At 35.9% G+C, this 16,004-nt stretch overlaps 1 protein-coding gene across 10 annotated transcripts in view; it reads left to right on the top strand.

Moving 5' to 3' along the window:
- Window positions 1–16,004, top strand: part of DROSHA (drosha ribonuclease III) — a 112,697-nt gene that overhangs the window by 61,984 nt on the left and 34,709 nt on the right. For 8 of the 10 annotated variants that reach the window (XR_013486194.1, XM_078153329.1, XM_020995794.2 and 5 more), the window contains 6 exons: window positions 2,758–2,865; window positions 3,983–4,121; window positions 4,643–4,703; window positions 5,219–5,287; window positions 11,836–11,895; window positions 14,128–14,227. Coding sequence is in view for 9 of the 10 variants with exons in the window: in XM_078153329.1 (XP_078009455.1) it covers window positions 2,758–2,865; window positions 3,983–4,121; window positions 4,643–4,703; window positions 5,219–5,287; window positions 11,836–11,895; window positions 14,128–14,227 (537 nt within the window). In the remaining variant the exon portion in view is untranslated. The remainder of the gene's footprint in view (window positions 1–2,757; window positions 2,866–3,982; window positions 4,122–4,642; window positions 4,704–5,218; window positions 5,288–11,835; window positions 11,896–14,127; window positions 14,228–16,004) is intronic. The other 2 variants (XM_078153330.1, XM_078153331.1) reach the window with 1 other exon arrangement.

Genomic DNA, 16,004 nt, shown 5'->3' with positions numbered 1-16,004 from the left:
TGTTTCCCAGGCTGTATATCTAGCCCTAGTCTTTTTGCTGAGCTAAAATCGTGCATCTCCAACTGCCTGTTGAATATCTCAAACTGGATGTCCTTGTACTCATCTCAAACCCAGCACATCCATATCAGAACTTATTATCTTTTTCCCCAAATCTTATTCTACTTCAAATTTGCTTATTACTGTTGAGGGCATGCCCATTCTCCCAGATCCTCAAGTTCACATTCTTAATTCCTCACTTTCACTCACACATATCCAGTCCACTGCCATATCTTTCCATTTTTACCTTCACCAGATCTCTCATAGACATTCACTCTTCACTCATAACCACAACCCTAGGTCAGAACTTTATCATCTCTTGCCTGGACTACTGTACTTATTTTCTGGCTGGTCTCCCTGCCTCAAGTCTCTCCTCATTCTAGTCCATCCTTCACTCAGCTACCAAAGGGAATTTTCTAAAGTAAAGGTCTGACCATGTCACCCCACCCTCTGATCAGTGAGCTCCAAAGATACTGCAATGGTTTGTCATTTCAATCTTCAGCTTATTTGACACATGAGGAAACTAAGGCAAACAGGATTAAGTGACTTGCCCAAGTCACACAGCTAGTAAATGTCTGAGGCCAGATTTGAACTCAGAAAGATGAGTCTTCCTGACTCCAGGCCCTGCACCCAGTCTTATCCACTACACCACCTAGCTGCCCGTTCTGTACCTTCTAACCCTAACCCTAAATGCCTCTGACTCTAACCCTGACCTTAAAAGCACCTCTGACTCTCCTCTCCTCTTGCCTCCTCTCCCCTGTAAATTTTGATGGCTGAAAGCTGCCCATTTAACTTGGAATCTACTGGCTAGATTTCTCTCTCTCTCTCTCTCTCTCTCTCTCTCTCTCTCTCTCTCTCTCTCTCTCTCTCTCTCTCTCTCCCTGTTTTTTTTTTAAGGGACTCTCCCTTGGCTCACTGTTTTTTGCTTTCTGGTGAGGCAGTTGGGGTTCAGTGACTTGCCCAGGGTCACAGAGCTGGTAAGTGTCAAGTGTCTGAGGCCAGATTTGATCTCAAGTCCTAGTGACTCCAAGGCTGGCGCTCTATCCACTGTACCACCTAGCTGCTTGGCTCACTTCTTAAAGAGACCTATTTACTGAATGGGCTTTTGCCTTACTCAGAGTGAGAACCTGAAAAGACCTTAGCTTAAAAGGGCCAGGATCTCCCATTGCATCCTGAGCTATCTCCAGTTGTCCTGATAAATATCTGGCCACTGGACCCAGATGACTCTGGAGGAGAAAGTGAGGCTGATGACCTTGCATAGCCCTCCCTCACTCAAAACAAAGTCATTTGCAAGTCATGTCATCATCTCCCTGATGTCATGGTCCTCTTTGAGAACAAAGGACAAACAAAACAACAATATTTAATATTGTAGACCACTTTTTTGTGTAACTTTGGCTCCATTAGCTTCTTGCATATATATATAGATACTGTTGCTGTATCTTTAAGAGTCCATCAAAGTCTATTCATTGTTTTAAACACTCATTCTGGGAGGAGTTTGGGAGGAGATTGAGAAGTAATCTCTTGTTCTTGATAGATAATTAAACTCATGGTAACTGATAGGATCATAGAGAGAGAAGGAAAGAAAGAGGACCAAAATAGAAAGCCATGATTTTTGAAGCAAAAGAGAGTGAAAGTGCTTGCCAAACCAAATGTTCAGCATCCCAAAAACCCAGAGAAAAGAGATAGTATCTAGTAGGAGAGGGTGATCAACAGAGTCAGATGCAATGGAGAGGTAAAGAAGAATGAGGCCTGGGTAAAGATCTGACAGCATATCATTATTGACTGCAGAGAGTAATTTAAGTTATGAAGTAGGAAGTTAGTTTGTGAAGTTTAAGGAAGGAGTGAGAGGAGAGGAAATGTCGATAGCTTTTTCTAGGCATTTGGCTGAGAAAGTGAAGAGATATATAGGGGACAGTAGGATCTAGTGAAAGGTTTTTTTGTTTAATGATGTGAGGCCATGTTTGAAGGCAGTACAGAAGGAACTTGTAGTTAGGGAGGGGTTGAAAATTAATGAAAGAAATAAGAGTTTATGAGAGAACCAAAGTTGGATGGAGACAGTGCTGAAAAGTAAGAGTTAACTCCTGTCCCAAATCATATAGCCAAATCCCACCCCCTTTCCTTACCTTATTATGGCCTCCATCCCAATAGCCATGCCATTCTATTTCTGGTTCTATAATCCCTTCCTCCCAATAGTTGGATGCCAGCTGCCCCTTGGGACTCATTCGTACCTACTCTATGCTGTCTGTGGAGTCACAACACTCCCAAAGATAGTGGCCTTTCATTGTGAAACCTCACCCTCTCCATACTCATTCTCTGAACTAAGCTTACCAGAGGGTACTTGTTTTTGCCCTCGGATAAACACCTTTTCCCCTGGAAATCTTTTTTTAACAGCATCCCCCTCCTAGGGTAAACCCCCCCAACCTTCTTTTCCCGTTGTTTCTGTCCTCCAGTATTCATCCCATTCTTTTGTAGTCTGTCCCTACCCAATAGAATTATCTTTCTCCTGGATACTTGGAAATTTTTTTGTCATTGAAATTAAGTATAACCACTGTGTGTGTGTTGGAGTTTGAAACATGGGTGTATTTTGTCTTGGTGCTCATCTGTAGGTTCTCTTAAATTGATTCTTTTTCCCCCTGTATTAAGAGTTCTCAGCAAGAAAAATTTTTCCTTTTACCAAGTATTACTTATCACATTTTAAAAGGTTTTATGTATTTTTCCTAGCATGCAATGATGCTTCCTGTTTTGACCCATCATATCCGTTACCACCAGTGCTTGATGCATCTGGACAAGTTGATTGGCTATACTTTCCAAGATCGTTGTCTGCTACAGGTGAGAATCATTTCTTTTCATCCTTATCTAAAAGACAATGTGTTTTCTCATTCCATGAACACAGTTTATTATATGTTCTCCTCTGGTAGAGGAGATCTTTAGAGCATAGTTTCTTAGCCTAAGGTTAAAAGATTTCAGTTGATCTATAAACTTTAGTGGGAACCCAATTCTACTTATTTTTCTCAACTCTTAACTGAAATTTAGCATTATTTCAGTTATTTAAAAAATATTATTTTGAGGAGTATATAGTCTTCATCAGACTGGTAAAGTAGTAGTCCATGGAAAAAAAGGTTTATAATAACCTTGCTTTAGAATCTAACTCTTTATCTTCCATCTTATATTTCTGTTTGGCACTTTAAAATACTTTCTTTCATAACTAAAGCCCACCAATGGCCATAACATTAAATAATTAATGTTAACCTATTTTTGATCCCAATCACTCTTTTCGTCATTTGTTATCCCTTTTACTCTTGTGTTCTTGTTCCCAGTGAATTGAAAAGATCTGAAAGTCATTCCTACTAAGGTATAAAACTCACTGGGCGAGTCTTAATGTTATCACTTAGAGGCATTTGGCATTTGAAAGGAAGCTTGCTGTAATAAAAAGAACCCTGGACTTTGAGCCCTGTGTCTGGGTTTGAACAGTTTCTAGCTCTGTGACTATGGGCAGGTTAAGTTTACATTATATAAGGGTTAGTATCCTCATCTGCAAAATGGAAATAATGTATTGCCAACTCACCAGGGTTTTTGTGTGGAAAATGCTTTGTAAACTTATAAAGTACCTTATGAATAGAAATCATTAAAGAATGTATCTCTAATTTTAGAATTTCAGGTTAGTTGGATAGAGGCATTTTTTGAAAAGGAGAGTTTTTCCTGTTACCCCTGAAATTGTGCCAAATTGATAAACTGCTATGCTTAAATGTAAGATCTGTCCTGTGTATACTCTGATATGCAAATTTGGATTGGGGAATGGGAATCATCAGGGTTTGTAACATGACTAGTGACTGGAACAGCACCAAGAGAATAGCCCTTTCATTCTTTAGGGGAAAGACTTGGAAGGACAGACATGATACTTATGTTCAGAGACTGTAAAAGTGAATTTGTTTGATCTGAATTTTAGCTAGCAATGACTCATCCCAGTCATCACCTAAACTTTGGAATGAATCCTGATCATGCTCGTAACTCTTTATCCAACTGTGGCATACGTCAACCCAAATATGGAGACAGAAAAGTCCATCACATGCACATGAGGAAAAAAGGTTTGCTTGGGTTATTTTCAAGATGTTCTTTCTTCCACTGCTAGTATTTCCGCCTTTGCTCTCTACTGTTATTTCAAGGATCTTGGGAAGGGAAGAGGCCTTGGATTATTATCTCAATCTGGAATGATCTACTTTGTAGTTTTTTTAAAGTCATTTTTTAGTGTCTCTGGGTCCTCATAAAGTGGTAATGTTCCTTTTAAATGAGTATTATAATAAGGCTTGATTTTTTTTTTAATTTTTATTTTATTTATTTATTTATTTTTTTAGTGATTTCTCTCCCAATAAGTGAATTTCATTGGCTTGTTTTTTCTTTTGGGGAGATTTTTTTTGTATTTTACAAAGAAATAAGTATAAGCTGTTGCATTCATTTATAATTCTAGAAATTTGTCAAATTGCTCCACAACTATGAAGCATCGTAAAATTAAGTTGGCACAAAATAGATGATGGAAAATTTTTGGTTGTTTCTCAAACAGTGTTTGCATGTGTGTTTGTATTTTCTCTGTTCTTTATTTTGAAAATAGGAATTAACACCTTAATAAATATCATGTCACGCCTTGGTCAAGATGACCCTACTCCTTCCAGGTAAAACAAAACAAAACAAAACAAAAACCTTGTTTTTTGGTTTCCTGCTTGTATCATTTTAAAACATGCTTTTATAAATGTACTTTATAGAAGAGTACTCTGAAAAGTTAGTGTGTGTTTTTTTACAGAGTACTCTAAAACACCTACAAAAAGCAGTATTTTATCAATTTTAATATTTTCATTATTGTTTTTCTTTCTTGGAATATGAGAAAACAAATAATATTTTAGTTTAGTGTAACTTTTTTTCCATGTAAAATTTGATTCCCCTCCTCTGCACCCCCCTCCCCCAATTGTTTTCTTTCACTTTGGATCTTCAGCTGCAGTCACATATGTAATAGCTGCCATTTCTGTAAGCATCTATCCCCCTTCTCTAAATGTTGTGGAATACTATGTGGATTCAGGTTATGTGGTATGTGGCTGATTAGCTCAGTTGGTTAGAACACATGCTAATGAGGCCAACTAAGGTCATTCATTCAATACCTATGGGGGCCAGTTAGAATCATTCTGTTCCACAGCCACAGACTGAACCCGAACTCCAGCAAGCCGTCTCACAAATGTGTGCCCTTGAGTGCAAGGAAGATCAGGTGAGGAGAGTATGGATGGATCAGCGCAAATCTGTCACCACCACTGGAAAGTGATATCCCGTGAGGAGTTCAGTAGTACAGTGTATCATATTTGTAAATGAAGGACAATGTGTTATTTTTTGAGGGAAAGGAGAGAAAATTGCCTTAGGGGTCGTGTGTGTGTGTGTGTGTGTGTGTGTGTGTGTGTATTTGTGTGTTTTCCAAAAGTATTACAGCACATGCTATAGAGAATGATTATTTAAGAGAAGTGCTTATAGTAGTTTAGTAATGGTTGCATGGAAAAAAAAAGAAAGATGGGGTGAGGCAAAGGGTGACATTTACACTGCTAGGATGAAAAGTGCTTTTCAGCTGGCAAAGTGCAGTAATAACCTCTTTTACCAGCTTAGGTAATGTGATTTCTTCCCCCCCCACTCCTTGTGCCTCTTTCCTCATGTGTTGCATCTTTCTGTACTTGGCTTGTCCTGGTCCCACATCTTCTAGAGGTATATCACAAACCAAAATCTCATTTTAAAGCTTGAGATTAAAGGTGATCAGACAGCTTCCTACTGTGGTTACCAGAATATTCTGAAATGAGACAAGTATTATCCAGTTAACAGAGTCCTCAACTCATGCTCGCTGGGACATTGTGAACTATGATTCTTTCAAACTTGTTATTATGGAAAACCTCTGTGTGACCAGTTTGTGTTTTAATTGCTGATAATTTAATGATATTAAAAGTTAAGCTAAGCAGTTACCATAGTGATGTGCATGCAATTGGCACTCAGTTAATGCTTTTTGATGTTTCCCAAATCTAACTTGCTATTTCAGCTATACCTTTTCTAGCATTGTACAAGTCTCAGGATCTTCATGTTTCTCTTACCTTCAAAGCAAACAGTTACAGCTGCATGTGTTACAAGTACTATAATCCAAAGATTACTGCTATTTTCATCTCTTTTCATTTCAAGGTGATATCTCCAAGACAACAAGTGGTCTTTTCTAACTGTTCTTTGATTTGTGGCCATTGCTGTTATTTGCAGGATTTAGCCCAAAGCCTTTTCTCAGAAAGACCTTCAGTTCAGTGGCTAAGTACCAGGCTGGTCTGTCTTCTGCTGTTCCTCAGCAGTCCACAGCAAGGCCACACTGGAACTATCCTTCACAGTTTATATTCTTCATTCAAAGGAAGTCTGATGGGTGTTAAGAATCTTGAGGCGGTTGGTTACCTACTATGTTTTGTTTTGTTTTGTTTTGTCAGTAATAGTGAATTCTCTTTAAATAATTCACTCTTTCCTTTTTGTTACTGGATTTCTTATTGTAAAATTGGATTAAATAACACAGAAGGTATTCAGAGGTCTTACAGTAAATGCTACAAAATCATAAATATACATACCTGCTGCCAAAAGCAACGGCTGCTGTACACTGGCACCTGTGAAAAGTGGGATTCCTTGCTGCATGTGATTTTTTTTTCCCTGAGAATGTTAAAGCTAGTGGGGTCTCTTTAAAAGTTTTAACTGGTATTTAACTTTATGGTAATGTTCCAAAATGACATTATTGATTGGGAATTAGAAAAACCAGGTGAGTGGGAAGAATGACTGTAATGTATATCTTTTGAATATATCATCTCTAGTTTCTTACATCTCATTTAGGATCCCAAGGAGTTAAAAAAAATTGTTGGAGACTTTTAAGATTAACAGCTGTCAGTCCAGTTACCTGTTGGAATAGCATAAATCATTTTCTCATACAGTGTATCAGCTAGAATCTCAGTGACCAAATAATGTTCCTACCCATTGATTTTTAAAGCCTTTTGAGGGAAGCTAACCACATCTGTTTCAATTGAATTTTTATTTTTAACTTGCAAATTAAGATGGAATTTTGTCTTTTAAAAATAGTCTCTTAAGGTTTGAGGCTTTAAAAAATATATCAAGAGTAATCTATATATACGTTAGATATTTGGAAAGGAGGTGCACAAAAAACAGTAATACAGATATTTGTCCTATTTTGTATTGAATGAGTTATTGCTGACTAAAATGTTGAGTGTCTAATTTAGTGACATGAAGAAATTAGCTATTCATTAGTATAATTTAGCCATAATGCTTTTTTTCCCCAAAAAGGAATGTTGCCAATGCCCATTGAATGTGTACTAAAATTTTTTAACATATTAAGAAAACACAAAAGATTTATAAAATTTTGTCATATTAAATTGTGTATGTTTATGGGTCAGTGACTGTACTAATAAATGCTGAATTCATTGCTCAGAACTTTTATAGAGGTTCTATCACCTTGCAGAGAAGACTCCCTTATACTCATTTTTTAGGAATACTGAACGGATTCTTACATTGCATGGAAAGTTGAACTGGATAATTTCTAACGTCCCTTACAACTTGGAATCTCAGATTACATGGTTTTTATGCTTCAATACCTAAGTATACATGAATGGATTCTAAGATAGATTGGCCTTAATACTAAATTCTATTCTTTGGTAAATGGTACAGTGACCCTGTAAATGTTACTGTTGACATTGTCTCACTTGGTAACTTCTGTGTTAACCCTGTTTTCACAATGTAATGGTTTGTTTAGGACCTTTGTTATCAGAAACCTATTAGAACATCTAAAGATAGTGATTTTAAAAATAATCTTACCCGTGGACATGGGACAGAAGAGCAGAGCACATTCCTTAACAAAGACTAACAGTCCCAAAAAGCTTAAAAATTGTTCAACAGAATTATAAAGTTTGAGATAATTAATTCACTACTGTGATCTTTTTGTAAGTTTAGTTCGAACAGCGACACAGTAGAGTGTATATTCTGATAAAAGGAAAAATTCTTACTTTCTGATAGTCTTCCCATGACTGTATTTTAATAATTTGAATGATAATCTATATTTGTAATTAAGATCTTGGTTAAAGCCTCACCCTCCCAAATTTTATGAAAACAGATCACAATAAAAATCTTATTGAGTCAATATGATTTTATTCAAAATACTGTATAGTTCAAAGTCATTTTTTATTTTCTAGGGTATTATATAGTTGTTGAATAAAATTACAGTATAATCAAAAAGTGATTAATTGGAAGTATTACTTTTTTGTTTTCTAAGCCCTTTCTCCCCCTACAGTTTAGATTGTTAAAATTTTCCATAAAACAGAATTTTCCTTTCTTTTAAAAAACTTATATCCTTTCTCTTTATTACTCAATCTTTGATGTTATAGTAATAGTCACTCTTTTCAAACTTCGGTGCAGTCATTCTAATGGTTTTATGGGCTGACTTTTTCTTTCTTTTTTACCCTTTTTTGGTTTATTTTTTGTGGTAACATGGGTGATTAATTATAGGACCATAAATCTGAAGCTGAGTGGAACCTCATAAACCATTTAGTCCAGTCTCCTCAGCTTTATAGGTGAGAAAACTTAAGGTCTGAGGAGATTGTGACTTGCTCTGAGTCACATGGAGAGTGTCAGAGGTAGGGTTTGAACCCAGATATTCTGATTTCAGAGGCAGCAATCTTTCCATTCTACCTTAGAAGATGTTTCTTCTGTTTTATTTAATAGGACAAAAAGATGGTAAGCAGCTTATAGGAATTTCTGATAAAATATGTTTCTGAGGCATTTCTGTGAGCCCTGAGGCTTTTTCCTGAAGGCATTTTTAGATAACTTTTTTCTTGGACTTACTTAAAATGTTCCAAAAAGGTCTCATTTAAAATCATCAGAACATTTTTTCCTGTTAAAATTATTTTTCCTTAAAATTAAAAAAATGGAAGTGATATGTTTGCTACAGATAAGAAATGTGCAGTGAGAAAATGAACTATTATTCCTACATTTACTGGTAGCCTGGATTCCTCATTCATTCAACAAGTAGTTAATGAGGGCTTGCTAAGTGCTTGCAGTCTTAGTCAGTGTGGAGAGTATAAAAGAAACAAAAACATAGTCTCAGCCCTAGAGGAATTTGTAATTTAGGCAGAGTGACGATAGGTCAGGCTCTGGGGAAGATGTCAGGCTTAACTCCTTTTTTTGAAGTGAAGAAGTCAGACAGTAGCATAAGGGGCAGGTAGTCACATATTCAAAAAGATGGGTCAAGGCAGGGAAGTTGAAGGGGGCTGTTGAGTCAAGGGCCAACTTTGTAGTAATGGGAACTGATCTCTGAAATGAACAGGCTTAGCTGTAGTTCCTGTGAAACACCACTTTTTAAATAGGCAGCTCAGAGCACCTTAGCCTAAAAGACAATCCACCATGACTTCCATTCTCCATTTAGACTTCATTTCAGGTGTCTTTGCCATAGTAGAGGTTTGGCATGCCAGGGGAGTGCCATCAGCCTCCAGATTTTTTTCTTCCTTTAGTTTTAATCCATCCACTAGGAGAAGCAGAGAGAGCTAAGAAACAACTATAATAAAGAACCTACGGTATCTATTCATCTTTTACCTTTTACTGTTTCAGAACATTGGCACATTTACTTATATACTAGTGTTATCAATTATGTAAAAAAAAACAAAAAGGAAAGGGCATCCATTTTTTGTTTTTTGAGAGGAATAATCCAAATTCTAAATGGAACAATCAAAATCAGTGGAATAATTTCCAGATACCCCTTGATATAAGGAAATTCATCCACAGAAAAAGGAGGTGCTCAGATTTTCTTGAATAGGAAGTTCAGATTCTGTGGGATCCTATATTTAGAGCTGGAAGGGACTTTAATGGCTATCTAGTTCGACGCCCACCTTTTTTTTTTCTTTAAGGTAATTGGGGTTAGGGGCAGCTAGGTGGCCCAGTGGATAGAACACCGGCCCTGAAGTCAGGAGGACCTGCATTCAAATACGGCCTCAGACCAAACACTTGACGCTTACTAGCTGTGTGACTCTGGGCAAGTCACTTAACCCTAATTGCCTAAAAAAAAAAAGGTAATTGGGGTTAAATGACTTGCCCAGGGTCACACAGCTAGTAAGCGTCAAGTGTTTGGTCTGAGGGTGGATTTGAACTCAGGTCCTCCTGAACATCAGGGCCGGTGCTCTATCCACTGCGCCAACCAGCTGCTTCGTAACACCCACCTTTTAAAGATGAAAAAAAACCTGAATCTGAGAGAGGTTAAGTAACTCGCTGATAGTCACACAGATGATTCCTATTTCCAAGGCCAGAGTTTTGTCCACTATACCACATTACTTTTGAAGAACAGGATATTCTACATCATTCCCTAAATACCATCTAAATTCTAAGTAGAAAAGCAGAATTATTGACATTGAAATTAATTTCATGGCATATTACTTGTAAAGTTATCCTGTTAAAGTGAAAAGAGCACTGGATAAGTCCTATGTCCACCCCTAGTCCTACCATTTCCTAACTTTGTGACCTTGAGGCATCCTTTCGATCTTTTAGATCTTAGTTTTCTCACCTATAAAATAACAACAACAATAGCTTTCTTGTTACTTTTCCTTACTTTGTAGAGTAATTGTTAGGATTAAGTGAGATAATGTCTATGAAAATTCTTTGTAGCCATAAAGTATTTCTGAAATATAAGCAATAAGTGTTATTATACCGTATATAATTAGTAAACATTATAGGAGCCTACTGTGTGTCATGCACTGTACTAAGTGCTGGTGTTATAAAAGGCAAAAATGACAGTTCCTACCCTCAAAGAGCCTAAGTATAGCAGCTATTGCTGTTTTTAGTCAAATATATGATATGGTAAAGTTAGTTTTTAATATGCTAGTAGTTTTTAATATTTTTTGTACACATACTGAATAATCAGTGGGTCCCTTGTTTAATGTGGACAGTGTATTTGTGCCCATTTAATTGAATTTTAAAATCAATTTTATTATTTTAAATTATTACGATGACTTATAGTTTAACACGCTTTTGCTCATATGACATTGTTGGTCTTTTTTATGCTTTATTTGATGTCTACTTATCAAGGAAACGTTCTATGACTATAACATTTTGCAAGCAAGAAAAGATGGTCCACTTTCTAAGCTTCCAGGAACTATTTTTTTTATAAAATTCTGTTTTAACAGAAAGGTGACTGCCAGGATCCTTCTGATGATGTGATCATAGTCATTCTTAGCACATGTAATGCATCAAAGTATACCTTTAGTCTTCTAGGTGGAAAGATTTATTCTCAGTTGGGTCATAGCATCTCCAAGTTAGACGTAAGCTAACCTTCTCATTTTACAGAGGCTTAGGGAGGTTAAACAACTTGTCCCCTATCACACAGGTTGTAAAGATATGAATTCAGGACCTAAGACTACAGATGAAAAGCTCTGTCAACTGTACCACGCCAACTGTCTTAAGTTGATAAGGCCTTTAAGTTCTGTTTTCTAGGGATGTTCACAAGTAAGGAAAACTGTTCCAGATGATAAGAAGATGAAATTAAACCTTCACTATGCCAGAATATTGTTATTATATTCCATATACTACCTTCAGTGCTGAGAATAGCTATTTAATCACATTGTGTCTTTGAGAAATAGCCAAGTAGGAGTATTTTCTTATGTAAGAACTAAACCCTATATTTCTTTTCTTTAAGCATACGTATTATACATATACATTTATACATAGGTATGCACATACATGCTACTTTAAATGATCCTCTCTGTACAGGATTAACCACAATGAACGTTTGGAATTCCTGGGGGATGCTGTTGTTGAATTTCTAACTAGGTGAGTGTCCTTTTCTATTGTTTCCCATTAATTCTGTTTCCAGGTACTCATCTCATACATTGCCTTCTTTGCAATTAGTTTAATGAAATAAAATAGCAAGTTTTGACAGTTCAGTCTTTTCTATCCTCAGTGAAGCTAAAAAGCATCACTTCTCCTACTGATTGCCTTAGTACCTCGCTATTACTGATGGTATGATAAAAATTACAAGATAAAAGGCTATGTCTGTTCTGTCAGATTCTTATTAAAGTTCCTCACAACTGGAAGACATCAGCTTGTCTTAGACTAGGTGCCTTCAAGCTTAGATTTGATTTGTAGAGGAAGAGATATTTTTAAGTGCATTTTTTTACTCTGATTTATCTTCATTATCAACTCCTACCCTTCCAGTCATAAGGGAAATATGGATAAGTGATTATGAGTGGTGAAGTGATGTTTCTTTTTTTTTTTTTTAAGAAGCCTTACTCTGAATATTTGAAAATGTTTTTAGTGTGGAAAGAAAATGCAAAGAAAAAAATTAGCCACGACTGAACAGCTAATATAACTGATATAGTGGTATATCATATAAACAACTAGTATTGATGATAAATTGTTGTTGCTGGTAAATCATTTCATTTGTGTCGGACTCTTTGTGACTCCAGTTTGGGGTTTGCTTGGCAAAGATACCAAAGTGGCTTGCCATTTCTTTTTCCAGCTCATTTTACAGATGAGGAAACTGAGGCATACAGGACTAAATGAGTGATTTGCCCAGGGTCACATAGCTAAGAAGTGTCTGAGACCAGATTTGAACTCAGGAAGATGAGTATTCCAGGCCTGGCACTCTATTCACTGTGCACCTAGCTAACCTTTGCATTTATTACTGCTATTTATCATATAGTTTATAAGTGAAAACAAATACACATTTCACTGTACATAATGCAGCATTTATACCACTTATGGTAGGGATATTTTTCAAAATTTACTCCTATTGGAGAATTTTGAGTAATTCTTTTAAATGGAGCACTTCAAAATTATTTGTCTTAAAGCCTTTATATTTTAAATATATAAATACAACTTCATTGCTACAAAGTATTTTATAAACTTTTATGGGGAGAAGGGAAAGGGTTTTCCTTTCACTTTCTAAAGTTCAGTGATGATAAGTACTTTATGAAAAGAGACAGCATTTAGAGTCAAAGATCTGGGTTTAAGTTCTACCTCTCGCACATAATGACTATGTGACCCTGGTTGAGTTGCTTATCCTCTCAGTGGCCAAGATGCCTTTTAAGACATCAGTTTTCCATCAAGACCCCTTTATACTCTTAAATTTCCCCCTCTCCATCCCCCACCCCAGAACTTTTGTTCATATTGGTTATATCCATTGATATTTACTATATTATAAATCAGTGCAAAAAATCAATGTGTCTTATTATTTTGGAAATAGTTTTGACCTCATAGAACCACTTGAAAGAGCTGCAGGAATTCCTAATTATTCTGAGACTACACTTTGAGAACCACTGTTCTAAGACAAATTACAGTATAGGAGCTAACCTGCATTGGTAGAGAAGTTTCCTCCCTGGCATCTACATTACTAATGAAATCATAGAGCCCCTCGAACAAAAAGTTGAATATAATGTCTTTTAAAGAATCACCCCCTACTGCTCTTTGGCCCATCCTGAGCTCTCTCCACATATACTCTGCCACTCCAAGGTATGAAGCAGTTTCATTCAAATCCCAATGGACAAACAGTTGATGACAAGGGCTTGAAAAATTGCTTAGAAATTTAGGAAATATAAAAAATTATAATAGTTCACGGTTCAAGTTTTTCTCCCCATCATTCCATTTTCTTATTCTAGCCAATCCCAAAGCCTAGTCCTGCTTCTGTCTTCATGCAGGGATTTGGAATAGCTCCATAGTCTCCTTACAGTGGAGCCATGTGTAAGGTCTAGCTTTGCTGTCAGTGGAGCTATCACAAATGGAGTTGTCACTCTAAAAAGTATGGTGATTGGGATTTTTCAGGCCCAAGTTTTTCCAAAGCCTTTAATGTGAATCGTCCTTTTGTGTGTGGGTTTACCAGTGAGTCTGTCATTTGCCTGTTTAATAACCATTGTGAGGCACATTCCTAAAACATTTTTCTCCTAAAAGTTATACCCAAATATTATGTTCAGGTCCTTGTGAATTAAAGCAACAACTCAAAATCTATAAAATCTATGAAATGTATTTATTTTATATATGATATGTGTATATATATATTTTTTCTAGTGTCCATCTCTACTACCTGTTTCCTAGCCTAGAGGAAGGAGGATTAGCAACCTATCGCACCGCTATTGTTCAGAACCAACATCTTGCTATGTTAGCAAAGGTATATAAAATGCTTTAAGCATTAAGCTCACTTTACAGTGCTGTCTGTCATACTTTTTTCTTCAACCTGTTGCTGGTTTTGCATTTGAGTAAGAGAAACTCAGTCATTAATTCTTCAGCAGTTCTTTTGGCCTTTTTCAAGTTCTTTGGGGGAAATAACAATTTGTAGTCCAGAATGGAGTTTCAGCTCTTATTTGAATTGTGTCCTCTTCTGAGCATCTTTGTGAGTTCAGCTACCAGCTAATGAATTCCACAGTGAGTTGACTTAATAAAAGATGAGGAAATAATTGAACAGATGTACATAGTCAGAGAGTTAAGCATTTGGGATATAGAAACTTGAGAAAAGTACAGGAGAAATTGAATATTTCGTACAGTTTACTTTAGTGTTTGTATTACATTTACTTTTTACTGTTATAAGCAGAATATTGCCTTCAGAAAAAAATACTTTCATTCATTTAAAAAGGTTAAAATTTGATACAAAATATTTAATTCTTGATGATAGGCTACTGTGATTTTTTTTTATTTTGACTTAGCCAAAGCATTACTTATTCTTCTCCATGATATTGTGGCATAGTGGCTCAGTGCTTTATTTCATTCTTGTTTTTAAATTATTTTTACTAGGAATAGCAGCAAGATTAACAAGTACCACATACAGTACTTAAAGGTTCACTAACTTCTTAATGTTCATTTTCTTATTTGATCATCTAAAAAACCCTGAGTCTAGTGCTGCAAACATCCTTACTTGCAAACTGGGGCTACTACCTTAACGGCCAAAAAGAAGAAACAGCAGCGTGACAACAAATGCTTTTACTTTTTTGATGATCTCTGTGTTAAAAGTTTAATATTTAATAGAAAGATTTGTCTAAATGTTTTCTGACATTTTACATATATGTCTCCTTTATTTGTCATTAATATACAGCTATTTTAAAGTTGTTCTTCAGTTATTTATTGAGAAATATTGGCATAGAATGGGAAACTAGCTTAACATAAAAATTGAAACTGTTCTGTGGTACAGTAAGTGTTGTCTAAAACCACTAAAAGTATGAAGTTTCCATTCTGACTGTGATATTGTTGATAGGTGCTACAGGCTGGGAAATAGAAATTGAAAATGAAAATTGTTCTTTCCAGGTTAGAGGAAACTAGATTTATAACTGAGATCTTTATTTTATTTTTGATTGTGTGAAACATATGATATATTAAGCTTTTAGATGCATTAGGTAAACATTTAACATCTTGAAAATGGTAATTTGTTATTTGAAGTAAATAAACATCTTCCGTATTAGGTATGATAGCATGCATTTTACAAATATTACCTCATTTCATATAATAAAGCATCAGACTCTGGTATCGATGGACCCTTGCGTTTTGTTTGACGTATGTATTTTATAGATCTTTACCATTGCTGTTAAAGCAAATACTATCACAGCAACTAATCCCCTAAATCTTCATTATTGATTCAGTTCTATTGATTTTCAGGTGTAGACCTCATTTTTTCCAATTACTAAATAGTTCTGTCATTGAGAATTTTGTATTCTGCAATTTTCTCTGAAGTCTACCTGCCGCATGTTTGCCATAGTTTAACTGGGTAGGTGATGATCCCTTTAGAGAGAATCTGTTTGCACAAAATTGTGCATTGTGAAAAAACATCACTTTCCAAAAATATTGAAACTAATTTCTAAGTATATATCTCTAACTTATGCTTCTTTCTATATGCCTGCCTCTTAAATAAGGGGATAAAGGGAAAATTATTAGGTGTTACAACTTTGATATACAGTAGG

The sequence above is a fragment of the Phascolarctos cinereus genome, unplaced genomic scaffold (assembly GCF_003287225.1).
Source record: "Phascolarctos cinereus isolate Bilbo 61053 unplaced genomic scaffold, phaCin_HiC Scaffold_4;HRSCAF=312, whole genome shotgun sequence".
Lineage (NCBI taxonomy): Eukaryota > Metazoa > Chordata > Mammalia > Diprotodontia > Phascolarctidae > Phascolarctos > Phascolarctos cinereus.
This window is presented reverse-complemented; position numbering and strand designations above follow the sequence as displayed.